At 46.2% G+C, this 14,204-nt stretch overlaps 2 protein-coding genes across 7 annotated transcripts in view; one reads left to right on the forward strand and one right to left on the reverse strand.

The window, feature by feature from the left end:
• The window catches only part of SCFD2 (sec1 family domain containing 2), a 205,613-nt gene extending 200,144 nt beyond the window's left edge, over nucleotides 1-5,469 (reverse strand). Inside the window, exon 1 of the mRNA XM_076336245.1 lies at nucleotides 4,725-5,469. Coding sequence (XP_076192360.1) covers nucleotides 4,725-5,460 — 736 coding nt within the window. The 5' untranslated portion in view covers nucleotides 5,461-5,469. The remainder of the gene's footprint in view (nucleotides 1-4,724) is intronic.
• Nucleotides 5,470-9,779: 4,310 nt separating this feature from the next.
• The window catches only part of FIP1L1 (factor interacting with PAPOLA and CPSF1), a 44,635-nt gene continuing 40,210 nt past the window's right edge, over nucleotides 9,780-14,204 (forward strand). For 3 of the 6 annotated variants that reach the window (XM_076336253.1, XM_076336254.1, XM_076336255.1), the window contains exons 1-3: nucleotides 9,780-9,917; nucleotides 10,728-10,767; nucleotides 13,152-13,209. In XM_076336253.1, the coding sequence (XP_076192368.1) occupies nucleotides 9,836-9,917; nucleotides 10,728-10,767; nucleotides 13,152-13,209 (180 nt within the window). In that variant the 5' untranslated portion in view covers nucleotides 9,780-9,835. The remainder of the gene's footprint in view (nucleotides 9,918-10,727; nucleotides 10,768-13,151; nucleotides 13,210-14,204) is intronic. The other 3 variants (XM_076336256.1, XM_076336257.1, XM_076336258.1) reach the window with 1 other exon arrangement.

A 14,204-nucleotide genomic window follows, 5' to 3' on the forward strand; every position in this document is an offset into this window, starting at 1 on the left:
GCAGTCTACAACCTCAAGTAACCAGAATAATTTAAGCATCAGTTGCCTCCTGTGTCAAAGCCCCAGCCTGGCTCATAAAAAAAGCACTACTGTACTCTACACGCCTCAGTATTTATGTTTTTAAAGCCTCAGCTTATATGGTAAGGAAGAAAAAAACATGGTTTTGTTTCCTTTAAAAAGACATTAGTGTCAATCCACCAATGCATCAATTTGGAAGATGCTGCAATCAAAAAGAGCATGAGTAAGCGCTCCAAATTAGAAACGTGACAGATATAACGAAAGAAATAGACAGTTACAAACAAACAGTTTAAAACAAAAATAGTAAAAAAGATATATTAGTCAGAACCAGATTTTACCAGAAAGGCATGGGCCTACATTAGTCTTCACTCTCATCCTCCTCTATGAATGGGATTATGTGGTAAAACGATTAAGACACACCACGACCGTCTTGTCGCTGTGGCTGCTCCCAGGAACTGAAAGGGAATGGTATCTACACTTCGTTGATGAGCACCTGAACTATGCGTTTTGCATCTGTTAAAAGGCTGAAAACATTACAATCAGCACACGGGTGAGATGCAAAGATGATGCCTGGCTGACAGTGAGGAGATGATACAGAAAGTTAAACCCCAGTTTGCAGCCTTGGCTGTGAGGAAACATTCCTGTGATTTTGACCAACACATGCAAAAGTGCTAGAGGAAGATAAAAGTGCTGTTGCTGACAGCACTGAAATATCCAACTTCAACAACACTCATACAAAGGTTATTATTCAAAGTTATACATTAACTGCACAGGCATCCCCCCCGCTATTCATTCTTCTCTGTCTTTTGCTCACTGTACTGCGTTTCAAAATCACCTGCGCATACCAGTGGGTAAGACCTCACTATTCCCTGCGCTTACAACAGCCCACATCCCAAATGCTGCAAACCATCAAGAGACTGGAAAGAGAAACGCATCAAGCTCTTCTGAACACCACTATCTGAAAGGTATCAATGAGCTTATGAATGAAAAAGGAAATCTGGGAAGCCGGAAAAACTGTTTCATAAAAGGTGTGAATGCTGGCAAGGTGGTGACTAAGAAACACATGGAAGGAGCATGGGGTTACAATATGGTATCACAATGCAAATATTTAGGGGCGCAAATATTAGAGGAGAAGAATAAAGAGCAATTAGGGTGCCAGAGTTAGCTCTGGCTTTAACCAGTGTCACTTATCAGACCACCACTCTAGCTGGGAGGATTTATTCTGCTTTTTAAAGCAAAGGTAGCGAACTTTAAAACAATAAGTAGGCAAACAAAGCATCACTACACATACATACAGATTAGGGACAGCACCAGTAACAAAGTTTTATACAATCAGAACTCAAGAAGTGAGCACAAAGTACTAAGCCTCAGATCTCCCCAGGGCATAAAAATACATCCCACCTTCTGGGGCTCTGCTTTATCCATAAGATCCTACCTACACTACAGGGATAGGCAGTATCCATGCCATCCCCAGTTGAAGCCATACCACTGCAGTGAGGGCAGCAGAGGTCATAAAAAGGTCCCTGTTACAGCTCAGCTGAATGTTATGCCATACAGGGCGAAAAGGAGAATTATTTATCTTAATTCAATGTTTTCCTCTCTATTCATTAATTATAGCATGCATAAGTAATGCTGAACACAAAAAAATTAGATTATAAAAAGTATTCAGTATACCTCAATCCAAATTTTAGAGTAATAGCTCAGAAGAGATTCTTTGCTTCATGGAACCTAGAAAGCTAATCTAGTAATTTAGATGCTTTCTGGGTTTTTTGATAGAAAAATGTGCCATTTTATATGTGACTATTTTTTTTAACAGTTGTCACAACAAAGATAATACAGTTTCTTGACACTGGCCTCAGGGGTTCTTTACCAATATGTACTAAAGTGGAAAGTTCTTAATATTTATTTAAGTACCAGTATTTTCCCTTGGTTCAGTTGTTTGCAATTGCAGCACCAGAAGAGGCACTTTGAGACATTTTGATTTTTACTATTAGAAATCAATTGGTATTACTGAAAACTATTTGTTTTTCTAGCCTAACATCTTATTTGCTCTAGATAAGAATGGAATGTGAGCCAAAAATAAGACATCCTTTAGTGCAACTCCTTTAGACATCATCTAGAGCTACCTAAAGCTGTATTCCATCCAGGTCTTCGAGTTAGAAAATATTTGCCTCCTGATAGCCTATTCAGAGTGATTTAAAGTCACTTGGTTCAAAGCAGTAGCCTGACTTAATCAGAGAGTAGCCCAGCACCTACCCATAATGAACTTCCAGGTTTTTGTGAAAGTGCTTGGAATATGAAAGCATTCTCATAATTCATGGATACATAACCACTTCTCATATCTGCAGCCCACATGTTGGCCAAGATTCAGGTATCAATAAGACATTTACAAATCAAATCCCAAATCTTTCATCTTTAGAGAGGGGAGATTTAAAAAGTTGTTTGAAATGAGCTGCAAATGAGAAAGTCTACCTCAAAGACTTCCACCTGCACCGAGCTGTTACGTGAAAAAAAAGAAATATTTATTTTTACACTGCTGACTACAAATACATATCATAGCTTGAAAAAAAAAAATCCAGTGGCCCAGTTGCCAATACCAAGCCGGAAACTTGCAGACAGAAAGCTTTAGCTTTTACAAAGTGTAAGGCTGAAATTCAACAGACTCATTCACCTGAAGGCCAAGCAGTGGAGTCAGAGGTAGGGGGCCAGGGGAGAAAGTAGATAAAAGGCTGAATACGCCTAAGAAAATTAGGGTTTCAGGTACAACTTAATTCTGCCATTTCCCACTTCTTGACAACTGATTTCACAAGTTAAATACTGTTCTTTTCATGTACTTTTTACTGTACAATTTCTGAAACAAATCTCATTGTGTGGCACTAAATTCAGGTCCATATAGTGCTTTACCTCTGAAATGCACTAGATTTTTATTCCTTCAGTTTGCATTGTACTTGATGGCAAGAGTATATGGTATCATGTCCAAAGCATAGGAAGGCTTTAATGAAACTGTCAATGAATTCTGGAGACATTTGTTGGTAACAAAAGAATGGTTGCATGAAGGGATCTTGGTTTCAGTTACAGATACTGAAAAGAATATATTCCTAAAAAATTGAATATTTTAATTTCTCATCCTTACTCCAAGAGCTTTGATGCATCCCCTCCAAAGCTGCCCCACCACAGCCCTGATGTTTTCTCTGAAAAACCTTCTCCTACTGAAGTACAAGATCCCAGACTTCACTTCCCAGATTTAAGCTGGTACCAATTATCTCTCTTCATGCCTCCTCAACAGTCTCCTTGTGAGGCAGCTCCCTGTCACCCACAATTTCCGGTTCCTTTTGTTGTTTTTAATTCTTCCCACCACCTGAATGCATGAATCCTTGTCCAGTTTCACTGGTTCCTACCCCAAACGGGCACTCCTCTCACAGTTTCATTTCAAGGCTCTTCATCCAAGTCCACTCTCCTGCAGCCTTCCCAGCAATCTTCCCAACCACAGCACAGCATTAACCACCCAGAACCATAGCTGCTCTTCAGCACATTGTTGACAGCTATGAACCCTGTAGCAGTGCAAGAATACACAAAGCCAAAATTGAGGGGAGGGCGGAAACAGAAGAAAATTCAGAAACAGATGAGCTGCAGGTGCAACGCTGTGCCAGGCACTTTCTATGGGACATGTGGTGGCAAAATTACGACCTGAATTATTGACTACAGATAATGCAAACAGAACCAGGCCTACACATTGTATATGTGAGCAGATCTATCAATAATATGATGGGTAAGTGAATGCAGCCACTCCCATATCAATTATTCTCTGAGTTTACTGTTTCCTCTGAAAGATGGTTATTCCAGAAGTGAGAGCCTGACACAAACTTTTTCTGGGTCACTGGCCCAGCACCCTACTGGTGACTCATTCAATCACTCCCTTTCTGCCCTTTTGATATCACGTCTTACCAGCTTAAAAGACTTTACCTCGCTTACCAAGCTTGCAGGTCGATTACAATACTAGACATTCTCCTTCTGACAGTTTCCCAGTGGACTCACACCACTCTCTACACTTCTCAACTTTTTGCATCAATTCTGCATTAATTGGTAGTATCAAATTTACCGCGTGGTTCATTCTTACGCTCATTTGCTTTCCCAGAAAATGTTCTATAAGCAATTCTGTATTGTTTTCACTCAAACATAAGGTTTTCCAAGTTAACACCACCAGCCATGTGCAATTACTTCACTCAAAGACTAAGTATAATGCATAGCGTATAAAACCCATATATATACACACATACAGAGACACTTTCAGGCATACAGATATAGTTAAGTGCATATATAAATGTATATCTGTTTCGACAGGCATAATGCTAAGGGTGACACATAGCTACACTGGGAAATGCTTTGCAGTAATCCACAAGGCACAGTCTGAAATGTGCAGACCATTTCCTTCACACCTTGGGATGCCACACAGGCACAGCTAAGGCCTCTAGCTTGCAGCAAAATGGAAGTGCCGGAAACAAACCCTTGTGTTTCCAGCAGAGCCTTCTGCTTCACTCTTGGTTTCCATGAACCGCTGAGGAACAAGGATGTGTGAGCAACCACCACGCCATGGTGTCACACGTGCTCCCAGGCCACAAGGACTCCTACAACTATCTGAAACCCTGCGGATGGGGTGGATGTGGGCCCGCAGGGATGACAGCCCCCACCAGCAGTGGATTTCTTACCAGCGAGGTCCAACGTTCTGTCCACAAAGACGACAGAGGCCTTGTTGGTGGCCGTCCTCCTCCTGTTCCTGGCCGGGGCGTAGCTTGCCAGCTCAGCGGCGACGACCCTGCTGAGGGCCCCCACGGCGAAGCTCTCCTCCCGCAGGCCCAGGGCGGTGAAGAGAGCGTCGAGGTCGCCCACCAGGGCCCGCACCGCCGCCCGCAGCTCGGCGGGCAGGGCGCCCAGCCCGACCTCCGCGGGGCCGGGCCCGCCGGGGCCGGGCAGAGGCGGGAGGAGCCCCGCCAGAGCGGGCAGCAGGCAGAGCTCTGCCGAGACGGACGCCAGGAGCGGCGGGCCCCGCAGCACCACGTCGGCGCGGCCGCCCTCGCCCATCCACCGCCGCAACGTCTCCTCCAGCTCGGCCGGCCCGCCGCCCTCCGCCTCGCCGCCAGACACCAACACGCAGTGCCGCACGGCGCCCTGGCCCAGCACGCCGCGCACGGCGGCGGCTGTGCCGCCCCGCAGCGTCCCGCTCACCACGAAGACGACGCGGGCCGCCCCCGCCGCCTCCCCCGCCTCAGCGGGCAGCGCCTTGACGCCCAGCGCCCCCGCCGCCAGCAGCTCGCCCGCCCCGCCACCGCTCCAGTGCAGCGCCTCGGCGGACGCCGCGTCCAGGAAGACGACGGCCCGGCGCGCCCTGGCGAACACGGGCTCCCAGGCCTGCCGGCACACCCGCCGCAGCTCCGGCACCGCCATGGCGGCGGCAGCGGGCAGCGCTGACAGCCACAACACACCGCACGTGCCCGGCGCGCCGCCGGCGCCGCGGCATGACGCGGCGGGCGCGGGTTGGCTGCCCGCCGGCGGGGAGGGGCGGGACGCCGCCGCCCGGCGTGCCCCGCCCCCGTGAGGGAACCGGGGGCCGTGGCGGGGTCGCTTGGGGTTGTCGGCTGGCGGCGGCGGGGTCTCTGTGGGGAGGGAGCGGCCCGAGGGAGGCTGCGGAGGCCCGGGTGTCTCTGGCGGGGTTAACGGCGCCGGTGAGGCCTTTCCTCCGGCCGCGGGGGCTGTGCTGTGGCGTCCCCCCGGGGGGCCGCCCGTCCCCAGAGGAGCCGCTGCAGCCTGGGCGTCTGCTGAAGGGCTGCCCGCGCAGCGCTCCTGCTGCCCGGTCCGGGGCTTGGTGTCCCCGGGGTTAGCCTCGGCCAGTTCCGCCGCCCAGGACTGTTACACCGCGAGAGCAGCAGCCGGGATACGCCTCTGGGAGAGGGGAGGGCAGGGGGCTCTTCTTTTTGCTGGCAGTGCCAAACTCTCACAAACATTAAAACGTTTCTCTCGCCTACGGTCTGTATGAGAAACTCCGCTACGGTCCGTAGCCCTGGCCGGTACCAGGAGGGACACCTGAGCCCTGACAGTTCAGTTTTGCCTGACGTTTTCCTGAAAAGGCCGGGAGCGTCTTTGGTCTTAGTCCTCGTAAACGTTAAAACAATTCAGTGTCACTATTTATGTCACTACCTCTTTTGTGCTGCATTGGTATCTTTGTTATACCGAGAACAACTGTCTTGCTGATACTTTTTTGAACGTACAGCACTGGAAAGGCGAAACTTAAATCGCCATTCCCTGTCCTGTAATTGTGTATTTCTTGTGTTAGTATTAGCAAATCCAGTGGTTGATGAGCTAGCAACAAGAAATATTCTTAATAAATGCAACTTTTATGATATACAGTTGGAGACATATGACAATTTAATTCCGTTTCTCCTTTAAAAAGCTCTTGATCTCAAAATCGGTTTCAAAGCTAACTAGAAAAAATGCCATAATGTGCACCTACAGTGTCTTCTCCCCAGAGAATGGATGGCTCGCTTGCAAATCTGTATTTTACATAGTATTTCACTTGGGCAACCTCCTTAGTACAGAATGAGGAGGATACTTTTTCTGACATAATGGGATTATCAGCAATAACAAAAAGATAAATGATTTTATTAGTTCATCCACTATCTTAACTGGTCTTTTTAGGTCTCTTGCAGGTTCAGCTGGTTTCACAACACTGAAAAACACGAATAATGTGGAATCACCAGATTTCCACTGATGAAATTAAATCCTCCCCTTCGTCTGCTCCATGCACATTCCTACCCCGATGCATTCTTCCCTCTTCCAAACTCGGACTTATGTCTTTGTGCTGTTCCAACCCCAATCTGTTATTTTAACCTTAGGCCATATAACTTTATGATGTTAGAAAAATATGTAAGTTAATAGCCTTCTTGACTATTTTGATTTGAAAAATGAATGCCAAGAAAGGATTGGGGATGGTTAAGCACTGGGCCCCTGGCCTTATACACAAGTAGAACTACCCTCCTCTCAGATTGAATTACCTTGGAGATTATGTATCTCTGAGCTTTTGCTTTATGCTTGAGGGCCATGGACAAAAGCTAGATATATTATGGCTTGTCCAACTCTTTAGTTACCATTTTTTAAAGGTTGGGGTCTTTTTTTTCAGACATATTGTCAAAACAGCAGATGCTTTTTTAAGAAAACAGCTTTTTTACTTTATAAATACTGTATAGATTACAACCAGTTCTGCATATGCCAGTGTTGAAAAAAAGGATTACTAGCCAGAAGACAAAATGAGGTTAATGAGTTTAAAGTATATTGGTTAAATTGCAAACCAAAATTATCTAAGTAGTTTTTACAGCTTATTTTATCCCATGTGCAAATTTACAACTACTGTATTAGAAAAAGAACTGTATTAAAGGGTTCCCATAAACTTGGTATCTTGTTGTGGGTTTCTGGAGTGTAACCCGAGTCAGATGTTTATGCAGCTCACAAAGAGGTCGTCTTCTGTCCTCAGCGTTTTAGCTACTCAGGGCCCTGGGAGAAGCCTTTTTTTCAGGTCCCAACTACTGCTCTCTCTCTGCACAGCAGTAAGGAGAAACTGCAAGGTCCCTTCCAGAGGCTGGGACTGTGGGAGTTTTTATCTTTGAGAGCAGAAGTTAAAATGCCATCTAGGCCAGCACTCCATCCTCAGAAGCAGACCAGGAAACAGGTTCAGAGCACCCTCTCTGTCCAACCAGAGCCAGAGGTGGGTAAAGATCTTCCTGGGAGCGGTGGAAGGCTGGCAGCTATTTTCGGGACTTAGCCTTCTTGTGCCAGCTTCCAATGTCCAAGCTGCTCAAGATGGATTTTTACATGACCACCAGCTCAATGTGATGTCTATTTAAAGGTTTCTATGAGGAAAACCGCTTTGAGGATCTGCGTTGATGTATTTTAAGAGATTTTATGTTCTACACGTATTCCTGATTCCTCTTCGTGGTGTTTTCCACAAATGTATTTTCTTTCTTCTTCCTTGTGTCTGCAGTCAAAGGAAACTATTAAGAGTTCTACCACATCCTTTAATGTCAGCCAGAAGTGTATTAAATGGCCAAGTAAACGAAACAGGAATGAAAATGAAGAAAGATACTGATGCCCGGTAAGAGGTACTACAATGCAGATTTGTTTTATGAGAAACAAGCGTCTAAAAATGTTTTGGGTGAAAAACACCTTTGCTGACTCCACTACTATATGTATAAAAAATGGAACTGCATGATGAAAACCTACCTAATTATACCATGTACTTCATGATCTGTATATGACACCTAAACATTTAATTTTTTGGGAAAAAAAATGCCTTTTGAGAAGGCAGTTTGTTCATGTGAACTCCAGTGAAATGTCATGCCACGTATGAAACTTTAAAACAAGGTTCTCTATGCAGGCAATTCAAAGAATAAGCTTCCCCCACCCACAGCTGTGATGTGTTTATAATACAGTTAAGCCCTCTGGTCTGATTTTTCACAAGCTGTCCTGCTGTGAAAGAGGGGTCCCTTTTTTAGTTTTCACAAACATCCTAAGATGCTGAAGACTCCATTTGTACACACAACCTGTCAAAACTTATTTTGGCAGTTGTTGGTACTTAAGTTTTCTAATGAATCTTGCAGTTGTTAATGCAGCATTCACAGAATTAAAGTGGGAAAATCATCAGTAAAAATGGCTTGCTACTTCCCACCGCTTTTAAAATAGAGCAATTTCTTCATGAAATGCATAGTTACACTCTGGAACATTCACAGCACACTATGGATGTTAAATTCTTACTGGAGCTAAAAATAAAATCAGGCAACTCGTGGAAGGGGGAAAAAAAAAAAAAATCTATGAAGAGCTGTTAAACCTAAAATATTACCTCCAGCTGGGAGAGTCCCTGAGCTGAGAGCTAGGACAGCACTAGTAGAAGTAGCAGCGTGTTTATCCTGTGGTTACGCTCCCCCCTGGCAGCTGCCATCAGCCGCCAGTAGAAGCACGGCACTGGACTGTACGTGTGTTTGGCCAAGTCCTGCTTCTGGACGTGGGCGAGGATGTCCTAGACGAGATCGCCACGCTGCCGGTGACCCCCGCTAAGGAGACGGACGGGCGTTTGGGGATGCAGAAGAGCACAAGGACCGCCGAGAGCAGCGGACACAAAGGGCAGCGAGAGGAAGGACAGGCGGCTTTCGCGGGCACGCCGCGCCTCGGGAGGGTGGGGAAGGCACAGCCGAGGTGAGTCCCGGAGACTGGCAGCGCACAGAGGGGGGACTGGCTGTGCGAGCCCGGCCCTGGCAGCGGGGCCGGCTCCGCGGGGAGGGCAGCCCCCGGGCTGGGCCCGGCCTGGCCACACGGCCGCCCTCCCCCCTTCCCCTCCGGCCCGGCCCGCTCCTCCCGCGGGCAGCCAGGAGGCCCCTCCGCTTCTCCCCGCTTCACGGCTCCCGTCCCGGGAGGGCCCCTCGGGCAGCGGAAGGCGCCGGACCGTGCCCGGCCACGTCCCCTCGCTGCCCGCCCTCCCTCCCTGCGCCGCCGGGCCGCCCCCCGCATGCCCGTGCCCAGGGCGCCGCGGGGCCGGGCCGGGCCCGCTTCCTGTGCGTGTCACTCACTCGGCGGGGGAGGGGAAGCGCCGAGCAGGCGGCGGCGGTTCCTCCGCGAGCGGTGGCGTTGGGCCGGCGGGCGCTCGCAACCCCCCGGCCGCCGCCCGGTCGCGGCCTGAGGCGCCGGCGGAGGCCCGGGGCGGCGCGGCGGTGCTGCCCAGCGGCGGGAGGCCCAGGCGCCGCCGAGCCTGGGCCCTCGCGTCCCGCAGGAGGCGGCCATGTCTACCGGTGAGGTGGAGCGGCTGTCGGCGGACCTCGGCGGAGCCGCCGGGGACGAGGAGGAGGAGTGGCTCTATGGCGGTACGGACGTTCCCAGACCCCCGTCCCCAGCCCACCTGCCCCGCACGCCGGCCTGGCGCTCTGCCCCGCCACCGCGGCGGGGGGGGGGGTGGGGGGGGTGGGTAGGCCGCGGCGTGCGCCTCGTCGCCAGGCCGGCCTACGGCTGAGCGGGGCCCGCACCTGCCGCCGAGCTGGGCTGGCCGGCGGCCGTTTAAAAAGGTCCCCCCGTCCCGCCATCCCCGCAGCCGCTCAGTCACCTCCTCCTGGCCAACCCTCCGGCGGTGCCGGGCCGGGCCTGTGCGCGGCCCCCTCCCCGCCGCGGCGGTGGCTCCCTGCCCCCTCCCCCGCGGGCGCTCGGCTACCGGTCTCTGAGGCGCTGAAGGTCTCCCGGCCCCTCTGCCCTGGCCGCGGAGGCCGAGGCGTGCTGGGCCTCCGCGGCGGGAGGCCCGCGTGGCGCTCCTGCCCCACACGCACCCCTGGGGCGGCCGAGCCTTTCCCCAGCACCCCCCCGCCCGGGCTCCCAGCGTTGAAGTACTGAAGCAGCCTTAACCTTTTATGCATAAACTTCCTTTGCAACTTTAGGGACTTCCTTTACGTTCAAATCGTAATGAAACCTGTAAACTAAATCCTGCCCCTGTGGTGGACCTGTCAGTACAGAGCACTGTGAGGGCTCAGGGGTCTGCTCGACTGATTTCACAATTGAAACGTTATGAAAATGGCTCGGTAGTAAACTGAGGAGTTGCCTAATAATCTGCGTGGCAAGATATCTGTCAGGGTTGGTATTCAGGGGATTTTATTCTTAACTACTGTGTTTCTTTTCTCTTGTGGTAGATGAAAATGAAGCAGAGAGACCAGAGGAAGAAAAAGCTAGGTGAGTATCTTGACAACTGGAGGTCCTGTAGCGTGGCTGCACAAAAATTGTATTCATTACATTCTTCTTCCTGGCTGCTTGAAAGTCCATAGCACCTGAACACACTCTGGTGCCTTTGAAAATCCCCTTAAGATGGTATGTTTGGTCTGCTAGAATGACTTGACTTTTCTGTGGAACAGTTTTACCTGTGAAACTGGGACACTTGAGTATGAAAGTTATTTTAAGTTTTAACTGTATGGACAGCAATAGCCTCTCACAAAATGCCAACAGGTCTTTTATTTCTGTAATCATTGTACTTTGCAGCCTTAGTAATGGATCAGGACTTTGTTCTAGATAATTTAGAAATTAAGACAGTCTGTCTCCCGAAGAGTTTACAATGTCGTTACAAAAAGAGGAATACAAGGAAGCAGTGGAAGATTACCAGCTAGTTTGATGTGCAGGTCGCATAACACATCGGCTTAGGGCTTTGGGGTTGGTTTTTTTATTAGTAAGAGAGTATTTGAAAGAAATTTAGAAAAAGCTTTGGAAGTATTTGGGGGAGCCTGCTTGAGTTACAAGGAGCTGTATGAGAGAAAGCACAAAGATGCTTCTTTGAAAATCTGCCAAGTTGATGGAGGTTGGTAGCAAGGACTGACTGGAAATAGGAATCAGTCTCTCATACTGAATGAAAGAAGTCTCACAATTGAGAAACTATGGAAATTGTTGATTGTCAAGATAAATTAAACAAATAAAGGAGAAGCCAATGCAAGAAAACATGCAGTGTTATTTTCTATAAATGCTAACGGTCAACAGAGCTTTTTTCAATGAGAACTCTTGAATTCAGTTACCCTTGGTGGACTTCTTGTCTGTAAGCTTGCTCAGTTGCTTTTTTTGGACTGACATCAACTTTTGACAGGCACAGTGTGATACAGCAGTAATGACCTCCACCACTTGACTACATACGATATCATTTTGAAGCAGCTACTAGATGCAATTGTTTGATTCCCATTAGTTCTTGTAGTATAAGAAACAGAGTTGTTTCCTGTCACCTTTTCCATGTCACTTAACAATTTTCTAGACCTGTATTGCATTCGTCTTGAATCATCTCTTTTCCAGGACAAAGAATTCTAATTATTTATTTGCTCTTTATTTGGAAGCCATTCCATATCAATTGATTCCTTGTGTGCAGTTACCTTTTCTTGACCTGGCACCTATTGTCAGTATTACTGTTGTTTAAGAAAATTATTTGCATGGCAACCGAAATAATCTTTAGAAACAGTGGTGTTTTACTCCAGTTTCTGGTCAATAGTGTCTAGCTTGGCATTTGGCTGCCACAATACATAGTTATGCACTCAAAAGCATAACAAATGGTAGCTTATGCATCTTATGAGTTATGTCTGGAACTCTGGAAGTGTGGTGACAGTTTACCTGTTAAAAGTTTTGGTCTCTGGCCTCTCAGTTTTGGCATTCTTTGTATATATAAAAATTGTGAGTTTTTATTCAGGTTCTGTAGCTAGTCTGTCATTTTACTGGGTGATGAAGTGAAACAGTCAAGCTTGAATCCTGGGGCCATACCTGGGCTGTGTTGGGTTTTGGTGCAACACTCACGAGTGGGTATTTTGCCAACAGAAGACAGATCAAAATCATTCTATTTGATAAAAATTGGCAGTTTCTCACTCCGTTTCAGAAATATCTTTTCAGTGAAAGAATATTGTTTCTAAATGGCTCCCTGCTTACTTTGCTATTTGTGATGCAACATCCTAACAGTTAATGAAACTGTGGAAATTAAAATATTGCTGTGTAAGAAACAGCAATAGGTAAGCACAGTGAGACAGCTCATTTGCATGGATTAGACAGTGCTGGTCATTTTAGATGGACCGGTAGTTTTAAAATTTTTACAGTTTTCAGTCTACAGTAAAAATATAATTGAATTCATCATTGAATTGTAGCTATTCCATATGGTCGAAGAAAATTTCACAATGCAGATGTGGGAATTTTGATTCAGTGCAACATTACCTATGGGTATTTAAATGTTTTTTCCATTATGTCTTTGAAAAGTGTCAGTCTGCAGGGAAAAAAAAAAGCTGTTATTCTCCCTTCATATATTATGAGATTTCACTTTGATTTCAAAAGAGGATCCAGGTGTAGTGCCTTATTACTTCCAACTATTGTACAAACATCCAGTTAGTATGATTTATGATAGCTAAATGTTGTCCTGCTAATATAAAGTTATATTCATCCAGAAATTTTTTTAATATTTTTTTTAATTAACACAGAAGATAGCTGGAGCTTTGGCTTTTCTCTGGAATGATGTAGCAAGGCTTTTTTCATAATTAGCTGATATGTGTGAAATAATATGTGCATTAATACCTAGTTTTATCTTTTCCTGTTTGTTTTTGTTTAAGTGCTCCACCCCCACCTGGAAGTGAAGAGGAAGCTGCGGAAAATGGCGTTGTGAAAACGGTAGTTTTAAATGTGTTTTTGAAATACTGCTTTAATTTGTTTTGATTTATGGGGTATTCGTAATTTGGCTAGGACTTGCAATTAAATTAATTAATGCGTAAGTGTATGCCTTTGATTTTTTTTTTTTTCCTGAAAGATGTTTGACACTATCTGCAGAAACGCTGTAGAAGTTACTAAGTTAGGAAATCCAATTGCCAGCTGCAGTACACTTTTTAAATCTAACTTAACCGAAAATATATGAATAGCACTTCCAGTTTTTTGTGGGGGAAAGATGGTGCTTCAAGACAGCTGTCTTTTCTCAAAGACATCCTTTTCAAAATGATACTCTCTCTATTTTTCCTCACTGATAGGAAAATAAAATCCTCTGATAATTTTTCTTTTTTGAATGTGATAAACAATCAGCATTTGCAGAACTGTGTGAAAATATGGATCAAGAGATGAATTACATGTGCCTTTCAAAGGCAACATAACAGCCTTGTTTGGTAGTAGTCTTCAATGTTCAGTATGTCTTATAACTTCAGTGTTAGTATGATGAAGGAAAGGACCAGGAAATGAAATTTACAGTTGCAATGTTGATAAAAGGCCTCAGTTTACTGTGAATGGGAACAGTTTAAATCTGTTCTATGAACAAATCGTAATTTTACTTCACTGGGATTTTTTAGCTTATATCTTGCAAGAATTCTCTTAAGTGATACAGAAATCATTATGATATTTGTGCAAGTTTTAAGGACTGGCCTCTCTCAAAAGAATATTTTTCTCAGTAAATCTAATACTTTATGAAAGATATTACAACTCATTTAAAGTTGGGGGAAAAAAACTTATAAAAACTTAAAAAACTTATTTCAGTTGTTTAAACTGAAAAGCTCTATTTTAAGTGCACCAAAGGCTTTTTGTGCTGATGCTAATACTGTAAGTGGGCAGTAGATTTAATATGTTAGGTACAAGGAGACAATAGTATACTTTTTTGGACTTGCTGATTTTAAAATATTTCTGAA

Source organism: Aptenodytes patagonicus, chromosome 4 (assembly GCF_965638725.1).
Source record: "Aptenodytes patagonicus chromosome 4, bAptPat1.pri.cur, whole genome shotgun sequence".
Lineage (NCBI taxonomy): Eukaryota > Metazoa > Chordata > Aves > Sphenisciformes > Spheniscidae > Aptenodytes > Aptenodytes patagonicus.